Source organism: Gymnodraco acuticeps, unplaced genomic scaffold, assembly GCF_902827175.1.
Source record: "Gymnodraco acuticeps unplaced genomic scaffold, fGymAcu1.1, whole genome shotgun sequence".
In the NCBI taxonomy this organism is placed as follows: Eukaryota; Metazoa; Chordata; class Actinopteri; order Perciformes; family Bathydraconidae; genus Gymnodraco; species Gymnodraco acuticeps.
In genome coordinates this window covers 3,407,976-3,418,137 of record NW_022989755.1, presented here as the reverse complement: position 1 = coordinate 3,418,137, position 10,162 = coordinate 3,407,976, and the positions used below count along the sequence as shown (strand labels likewise).

At 42.7% G+C, this 10,162-nt stretch overlaps 1 protein-coding gene across 4 annotated transcripts in view; it reads left to right on the top strand.

Annotated features, from left to right (window-relative positions):
• LOC117544253 (inactive ubiquitin carboxyl-terminal hydrolase 54-like) overlaps nt 1–10,162 on the top strand; it is a 56,583-nt gene that overhangs the window by 5,341 nt on the left and 41,080 nt on the right. For 3 of the 4 annotated variants that reach the window (XR_004568662.1, XM_034213153.1, XM_034213162.1), the window contains exon 2: nt 4,697–5,315. Coding sequence is in view for 3 of the 4 variants with exons in the window: in XM_034213153.1 (XP_034069044.1) it covers nt 5,160–5,315 (156 nt within the window). In the remaining variant the exon portion in view is untranslated. Of the gene's footprint in view, nt 1–4,696; nt 5,316–6,274; nt 6,431–10,162 lie in introns of those variants that run through there. The other variant, XM_034213174.1, reaches the window with a different exon arrangement.

Sequence of the window (10,162 nt, the reverse complement as noted above, 5' to 3'; positions counted from 1 at the left end):
ACAGACCCAGACTTTGACCCCATCAAACACCTCTGGGATGAGCTGAAATGAGATGTGAGCCGGTATTGCCCACCGCCAGTGCTAGACCTCAGTAATTCTCTTGTGGCAGAAAGTCCCCGCAGCCAGGTTCCTAAAACTGCAAAGTCTGAGACCAGACCAGTGGCTTTAATATCAGCATTATAATGTTTATGGTTTAGAAATAATGAGTTCGACAATCACACACACACTGCAGGGGTTTAATGGCCTTGTATCCCATTATGTCTGGCCATATAGTGTATATTACACAAGTGGTTTCTAACCTTGCGGCTCGGGAGCTCTCAGGGACTTAGGTAAAATATTAGATATATCTTATAGAGTCGGGCAGGGATGACGTATCTTTGTAGGACGACCCAGAAGTAAGCTGCGCATGGGTTCCCTCGACAAAAAAGCAATGGGATTTCCCCATAGGCTTTTGGAATATTGTAAAAAATAAGGTCTGTGGAACACGAACCTGTTTGATAAATACACGTTTTGTTCAGCCGAATAATATCCACATGTCTACCCTACTTCTATAATTTTCGAATCATAAATCTTATCGCCAGAAGCAAAACGCTGACGTTATGCTATAATCGAACTACAGCCGAGTACAGCAGGGTCGCACAACTTCAACGTCACGCCAACTTAAGATCGATATTCAAAAATACAGATTCTAAAGTGTACAAGTTGAAGCGTTTGTTTTAACAGTTTGCAAGAACTCAGGTACTTGCTTTCAAGCAGAACAGGCGCAAAGAAACTTAGCGGGAGTGTTTACGAGTTTGGCGTAATGACGTACAACGTCCTCGACAACTTCTGTGGTCCTATTCAGCCACTTGTTAACAACCATCGTTTTTCAGACACCAGTGGGGTCACTGCTGATGTATTTAATGTCGTAGAACAAAACGTGATCCGTCTCTTAAATTTGTGTCAACCACAGACCTTATTTCCAGCTATTTTCCAAAAGAGAAATCCCATTGACTGAGACGAGGGAACCCGTAGTGGTAACATGCTAACTCACTTCCGGGTTTTAGGACTCATCACTGCACCGCTCTATTTCTTAATTGTAAAATAATAGAACGTTTAAGTCCCAATTTTTCAGATGAATGTTAGGACACCATCAACCAATCAATCAATCAATCAATCAATCAATCAATCAATCAATCAATCAATGTTTATTTATATAGCCCAATTATCACAAATGTTACATTTGTCTCAGTGGACTTTACAGTGTGTACAGAATATCAGTATGAAAATACGACACCCTCTGTCCTTAGACCTTCACATCGTACAAGGAAAAACTTCCAAAGAAACCCACAGTTTAAAGGGGAACATGGGAGAAACCTCAGGGAGAGCAACAGAGGAGGGATCCCTCTCCCACGGACAGACGTGCAATAGATGCCGTGTGTACACCAATATTTACATTACTTAATTAAGAGCATATATGTGTGTATGTACTTTTTCAGGATGTTTACATTAATTGCATTTGATTTTGGTTTGCGAGGAAGCGTCAAAGTGCACCAGGGGTCAAACATTAATTGAGCCATTCTTTCAGATTCTGATTCCTGCATGTTGCTTGAAGAGTTCAGAGAAAATAGGTGATAAAAGAGGGAAGATGGAGGTGAAGAGGAAAGCTGTGGGTTAGATAGTGAAAAGATTGTGTGAGAAATTGTGCGAGGGTCTGGGGAAAAAGACAGAAACAGGGAAAATGTAAAGGAAAAGGATCATTACTATTAGAGTGACAGTAAAGTGGAACAATGAAAACAGCTGTCTGTCCTGAATGCTCCCAGCTGTGCCCTCGCTGGTTTTATCGATCCACAAGTACTCATCTTGTGTCACACTGACTCACACATCCATTTGGATACAAATACAGATTTAATGTCCCCTTGATGTTTTACTTAACATTCAACCTTCCTTACACCAAGGTTTCTCCTGGTCATTAACTCACACGTCAACAACACACGTTATCTGCCTGCTCCTGCTATTTGTTGAGGCAATATCACACTTCAGTACTATAATAATGCTAGCCTTTAATGTCAAATGTCTGTTCTGTTGAAGAGGTTCAAGGGTCTGTTCACAACATTACTAAAGAGCATATTTCCCACTTCTGTGACTGAGAGTTTTGGTATTATTTCCCATGCTTTCAACAGTTATTTTAGGGACAATCTCTTCAATTGAAACAGTTTGAAAGCTGTTTACGGGAATGTCTGTGAACTGTTCAGGGTAACCAGGACATTGTTTCTGGAAAGACAAACCTCTGTTCAAATGTCTTTTATTAAGCTGTGAGCTAGGGCTGAACGATTCATCCATTTTAAATCGAAATCGCGATTTTAAATGATGCAATTATCAAACTGAACTGGGCCTGATTTCCATAAGGTTAGATAATGAAGCCTCACAGACTGTTTGTGTCTGACAGAACAGCCAGTGTGTTCACCTGGACGGTGCACGTGGAACCGTCTTCCATGTGTGTTTGCTGTCTGGCTGCTCCAGTGGTCCCGCTTCCTTATGCCTCCAGCGCAGGGTCAGGGAGTTTGATTGACTTGTGCCTTGACTCACTCTGGCTTCCAGGAACTCTCTACCATCAATACACATCATCATCACTCGCCAGCCCTGTGTGTGTCTCAGTGTGTCTTAGTCTGTGTGTGTGTGTGCCTGTGTTTTTGTGTGTGTGTGTGTGTGTTTCTCAACCAGTTTAGCACAGTGTGTGTGTCTCTCAGTTAAATCACATGGTTCTGCTTGTCCCCCGCGTGCCTGCTGCTTGGCCTATTTCCATGGTAACTAGCTGAAGATCACACACACACAAACACACACACACACACACACACACACACACACACACACACACACACACACACACACACACACACACACACACACCAAATAACAGGCGTCTGTGCGAGGGGCTTGTCAGAGACATCTCGGTTGTGTGTGGCTGTAGGGTGCAGCCAGTCAGAGGGAGGATGTGTGATCACACACTCCGCAGGCTCAGCGGGAGACACACACACTCGCACACACACATGCACACACTGTATGCTGAGACAGAAGCTCAGGATGCTGTTCAGTAGAGGAAAATGGCACACAGGGGCATGCCAGCCAAATCCCTTAAGTCCTCTGGCAATTTGGATTTGTTTGTTTATGGATTAATGTATCCATTTAAAAAAAGAAAAAAGAAATGGTGTACATAGATAAGTGTGGGGATTTGTCAGAATGCAGTAGGTCTGTGTGACAGGTGGATGAACTGATTCATTTCACTTGCTGCCCTTGCCACGACGTCCCCCCTAACTCCATACCAGCTCCCTCCCCGCCACCCCAATCCCATGGGACTGTCTCTATAGCGCAGCCCTCTGGCCTTTAGCCAAGGGGGTGCTATGGTGGCAACGCAGCCCGGCAACCAGGCGAGGGAGCTTTGCCAAAAAGTGGTGAAGCTATAGGGGAAGAGAGGGGGGGGGCACTGCGGAGCCGTTAGCTACTGCCCTGTGGTGTTATGCAACTTCATGTACACACACCCACGCACATTTATAGGGTGACAAACACACACAATCTGCTTCTTTTTTTTCTCCCTCACACACATCCGGAAGCTGTGCATAGTGATGCTCAAACCAGTATAAGCTCCAGATAATGTCCCTAAGTACTGATTATGAAATGACATAACAGATTTCTCCGAACAGCCCCCGTTTGACTGATGCAGTGCTACACTGTTCAATGTGCTGATTTTACGGAGTCATGTTACGAAGACAAGAAGCATATAAGTTTCTGAGTCATTGATTTGTGGCCACTAGGGGACAGAGGAACATCAAAACAAGCAGACGGTCACTTCTTAGACTAACCATCATGGCTACTAAAGTTGGCTGCTTAAATCCCACAGGGAACAAAATTAGCAAAAATTAGTATTCTGTTTCTGTCCAACTATCAAATGTAAGTCCAATATTTACTCTCCTTTCAACTCTATTTTGGTCCCCACCATCTTCTGAGAACTGCTAGCTTAGCTGTTAAATGTTCAAATAGCTAGTCACCTGCCTGCTGTTCGGTGCTGAGGAGATTGTATACTGTGGGTTTAACGAAAACAAGTTAAAAAATGAGACAAAATTATACTAAAAATGTCCAATAAAACCAAAACAATTATCTTAAGGGGCTAAAAGACCACAAAAAGCTTGAGCGATTGGTGTTTATCCTCTGTGATTTAGCCCTATTGACTATAGGATCGTTTTTTTATACAGGTTTGATGTTTCTTTGATTTAATATTAATAGACAATGCAATACATATACTTTATACATAACCATGCCTGTCTGCCAAGCGCATTTGAAAATCAAACCACATTTTTGGAATAGGCTAGGTCAGTAGCCCCCGCAGTGAGCTAGCTAACACTATGGAGCAAAACTTGGCTTCCACAAGTTTAGGGTAGGCCATAATCATTATTGTCACTTGGCAATCTTCATTGTGTCTTCATTGCTAGCAGCAGTGGTTGCATTTTTAAGCCATGAGAGGGCTTCGAACTCTAGTTTTAACAACCGCAACAGCAACAGTTTTTAACCACTTTACTTGCAATGTTTATATTTCTATTGAAACTCTCGTTAGACATCATATTATGCAATGTTGTATAGTTAGAAGGCTCATATACAGCTTGTGTGTGCTCTTCTAGTTTTGTTTGTGCCGTTCTAACAAGTTTGCCTTTGTGTCTTACAGGCAAAGTGAAAAAGGATATAAAAGTGTTGAAGAGGTCCCCACCTGGGAGCAGAAGTGCCGCCTAAACAGCATTTATCTGCTAGGATCTGCCAAAGGACGCGTTGGACACACTCTCAAGTCCTCAAACAAAAACTGCTAAATCCAAGGAGCTAAAAAAATAAAAAGCCAACCGCTGGCTCCAGCAAGTGGACAGATTTTAAAGTAAAAACACGGCTGGACAGGGGGAGGGTTGTATGGGTGCCAAATCCCCATCCAAGACTCACCACACCTCCTCGGTCTACGGCCTCCCTCCTCTTCCTCCCTCCTCTTCCTCCCTCCATTGCCTCCTCCGCCTCAGCTCTTCTCTCATTCCCCCTCGTTCTCTCTCATGGGAGTGACATAGAGGCCGTCGCTTGGTCTACTGCCCCGCCCCTTCCCCTCCCCTTCCCCGCCTCGCCGCGGAAACGGGGGGGTCCAGGTAGTAATGTCGTGGAAGAGGAACTACTTTGCGTCGGGTGGCGGAGCAGTAGGAGGGGTGCAGGGGCTGGTGACCCCGAGAACCATGACCTCTATTGCACCCAGCAAAGGCCTGAGCAACGAACCGGGACAGAACAGCTGCTTCCTCAACAGTGCTCTGCAGGTCAGTCGGATAAATGCACACACACACACACACACACACACACACACACACACACACACACACACACACACACACACACACACACACACACACACACACACACACACACACACACACACACACACACACACACACACACACACACACTGACACACTGGAAGACATTTCCATCACAATACTTTAAAAACAACTAACACTTTAAAAATACAACCTCCTATACTAAAAATATGTTAGCAGTAGTTTCCTGTATGATGTCTTAAATGACTACAGCTGTTTCGCTAATACTCTCCATACTTGCATACTGAGAACATTTTAAAAGTCGCAATTTTTTTGTCTTCATAATGTCAGACAGGAAATACTTTCTGCACCAACCGCACAATGCTAGCACACACACTCATGCTCCCACAGTTTAAATGCCCCCCCCCCCCCTCACACTGCAGTAAATTGATATTTAAGCACTGCAGGGATGAGATTAGGACCATATTATCGGGTGTTTGCGTGTTTCGGTGGGTTTTGGCACCGCTGCCAGTCTGGCTTCAGTGTGGACATCCAGTCTGTGTGTGAGGATGCTTACACTGCGCTGCTACTGCTGCAGCTCCTCTCTCTCTTTACACACACACACAACTCGCTTCCCTCCTCCCAAGACTTCCAGCTGGCATAAACTTATGTTCTGTACACGCGCACACACACACACACACACACACACACACACACACACACACACACACACACACACACACACACACACACACACACACACACACACACACACACACACACACACACACACACACACACACACATACATACACACACACACACACACACACACACACACACACACACACACACACACACATATATACACATACACACATGCCTCTTGACTATTGGCTTGAAGAGAGAGAGAGGAGTAGGGTGAAAAGGGAGGGGGATGATGGGGCAGAAGCTTAGGGAGAGTTGCAGAGCGCAGAGGGATAGACGAGAAGAAGAAAAGTTGCTGAAGGAGGAGAAGAGAAGAAAGAGGGATGAGGAGTATACAGTATGAAAAAGCTGAGGAGAAGAATACAGGGGATACTGCTGGCAGAAAGAGTGGAAATAAAGAGTCTGATAAGGTAGGGGCAAAAACAAAAGAGCGTTTGTGGTGAGAGGATAAGAGAAAGATGAAAAGACAAAGTGAAGGACGTTTCGTTTATATGTGAAATTAAGAAGATGCCTCAACAAAGGAGGTGAAGCGGCTTCAACAGGGAGAGAAGTGGGCCAAGGACACACACAGTACACATGTACACACATGCACACACACACAGGAGAGAGGACACAGGCAAGTGAGGATAAACGTAGATGCTGTTTCCCAGTTTCTCTGTGCCGTGTTTGCATGTGAACTTTCTGCTGACATTGTCTAGATAGAGTTGAGTTAGCCAACATGTGTGCGTGAAACATGAGAGTAAAAGTTCATGTTAAGAACATCTCAAACTAGAATTTGCTTCCTTGGTCTATAAAATGTTAAAATGCAAAATGTTAAAAAATGTAAGTATCCATCGCATATTTACAGAGCTTAAAATGATGTCTTGAATATAAGGTTGGACAAAAACAGATACAACCGATTACAGCAAATCCTCAAATTTGAGAAACACATTTTTTTTGTTTTACTTGAGAAATGTAATTGAATTACTGATTGGTGTAATTTAAGTTAATTTATTTCTCAAGTACAAATAAAATAAGTGCTGTGATTAAATCTGCTGTGGAGCTGCGTGCATTTATTTTCATAGTGAAAAATGTCCATCCAAGTTTCGCAAAGTCCAAGGTGATGTCTTTAAATGTCTTGGTGAGTCCAAAACCCAAAGATGTTCATCTTAATATGACATAAAACAGTGAAAAGTAGAAGGTATTCATATTTGAGAGGCTGCCAACTGCAGTTTTTGCTAGAGCGATTAAGCTACTATCTAAATAGTTGATTTACTAATCAATAAGTTGACTAAGCAGTGCAGCTCTTATTTGCTGCAGCGATGTTTTCTCCTCAATGCACTTATTGATAGTAAGTGAAACAGTGCTGCTGCCCCCCTGGCCCCTGAGGGCCCCTCACTGCTGCAGTGGAGCTGCTGGATGGCAGCAGCAGCATTAGCAGTGTTCTTTTGATTTGGATGTGTAACATTTTAATGAGAGAAAGCAAAGTGCCGTGAGGTGTAGTGTATGTGCTCAGCATATTTTCACATGGGTTCACTCATCGTGTGTGTGTGTGTGTGTGTGTGTGTGTGTGTGTGTGTGTGTGTGTGTGTGTGTGTGTGTGTGTGTGTGTGTGTGTGTGTGTGTGTGTGTGTGTGTGTGTGTGTGTGTGTGTGTGTGTGTGTGTGTGTGTGTGTGTGTGTGTGTGTGTGTGTGTGTGTGTGTGTGTGTGTGTGTGTGTGTGTGTGTGTGTGTGTGTGTGTGTGTGTGTGTGTGTGTGTGTGTGTGTGTGTGTGTGTGTGTGTGTGTGTGTGTGTGTGTGTGTGTGTGTGTGTGTGTGTGTGTGTGTGTGTGTGTGTGTGTGTGTGTGTGTGTGTGTGTGTGTGTGTGTGTGTGTGTGTGTGTGTGTGTGTGTGTGTGTGTGTGTGTGTAGCAGTGAGGAAGAACATTAATAAGCCAGAATACCTTGTTTAATTATAGTCACATTATTTTCAAATATCACATGTTTTATAGTATCTATCTATCTTCTGTTGAGGTATACAGTAGCTACTGTTTTTTTAATCATGTGCCTTTATACAGATGTAGTGTAACTAAATGTGACAATATGCTGCAAAAATTACTTCAATATTGGGTTGAATATCCCGCAGTGTGGAAAACCTTTAAGAAACAAGCAGGCATTAATTTGATCTGAAAGATACATTCAGTATGAAGCATGCAGTATCACAGATATATTACTACTATTTTGGAACAGAATAATGTCTCATGTTTAAGGCCAGTAGAAAATAAACAGTATTTGCTCATAACAACTGCCATTATGTTACATTTCCATGATTGGATTTAGACACTAGCAGCACTTGATTAAGGTAAAGCAAATATCACAATTCTGGTTTAACATAGGCATCTCTTATTAAAAGCAAAGTGTAATATACTCAGCAGGTGATGAAGATAGAGGATGAAGATAGAGCAGGTGCAAAGGTGGGTGTGGATGTCAGAGGATGATGAGAGGCTGAACAAATGACCTTCCTTCACACAAGACATTTTGAACATGTCACAGTAAGAAAAGCAGAGCTGTGAATAATAAAATGATGGATCTACATTTGTATCTATCTGCTTCACTTTCAGGGTGCTAGTATTATGCATGCTGTCACACTGTAATGACTGCTGGGCCTTTGCTACAGTACTATGACACGTCAGAATATCTGCTGTGAAAACCCATCAGCCGGCAGACAGATAACCGAGGTCAAAAGGGCAGCGAAATTAAGAACTGACTGTCGTCATGGCAGCAGTATCATGTGATGCACAAAAAGCAGGAATAGGAGGTAATGGGAGACAGGAACAGGAGGTGCAGGAACAGCCGTGTAAGGCAGGGTGAGAGCCAGTCGGATCAGATAGATGCCTTTATTGCGTTAATTGAATGCAACTTGTGTCTTGTTTGAATATGATCGTTGTTTATAAGAGCGATCTGATGCTGATCAGCTGATGCACAATTGTTCTGCCTGACATTGTACCTCTCTGGGACAGCGTTTCCCATCATTAATAACACTACATTAGTCTCTAATCCAAATCTTTTTAGATTCCTCTGTGTTTACAGTTTAGTGTTTGTTTTCTGCACATTGTCAATATTTTGTTCTTTGTCATTACTAATGGCTTTCTTTATAGTTAATAACTTATTTGTCTTTTGTCGCAGTATCAAACAAAATCTGTTAATTTACCAATTATTGACATTTACAACAAAAGAAGCCATGAACTATAAACCCTTTAAAGGGGCCCTTTTATGCTAGTTTTCAGGTTTCATATTTGTACCTTGTGTCTCTACTGGGACATGTTTCCATGCTTTTAATATTCAAAAAGCTCTTTATTTTTCTCATACTGCCTGTGCTGCAGCACCTCTTTTCACCCTGAAACTAGAGCCCAGTCTCCTCTGATTGGTTAGCTGGCCGGCTCTGTTTCATTTCATTTTCATTTAATCGTTTATTTGAATAAGGACAAGTAAGGGATAATGTGCTCTTCGCGTCGGGATCCTGATCTGCCTGTCGGGTGTTCTTTTACCCATAATGACCGCCTCGCTGCACATCCCTTACTTAATGAACACTTCAGACAAATAATGTTTCAAGTGTAAATATGCCGGATTTTATCTTTGAGCTAATTTCCATCCGTAGTCCCTGGGATTGGTCAACCGCTTAAAGAGGTCCCGCCCCTTAGCCTATCACGTACAATGTGTTGAAGCATTAGCCAACAGAAGCGCAAATGTTACGTAGTGTTGTCACTATGTTCCAGAAGTAAACATAGGACTACAATAGAGGCGTTTCAGGCAGGGTCAGGGGGAGTGTGTGGGAGAGAAAATCTCTGGAGGGAACTTGGGGAGTTTAGCCTTTGCAGACTATTTACATAAATAACACCCAAGAAAGCATAATATGTCCCTTTTTGAACAAAGCAAATACACAGAAATGCATGATAACACATTTCTAAATCTTGTCTGTTGTTACTATATCAATAAAAGAGCTATACAATGAAATGTTTGACTTTGAATTCATAAACCAAAAACTATACTGAGAGTTTATTGTACTGTGTTTGTACTGAAAGGTGTAAATGCTATAGTTCTATTTGGTGTGGTATGAACCATAGCTTATGTTGGCTAATCTTAGCAACCTTCCAATAGATATAGCTGTGTAACTGTACACACT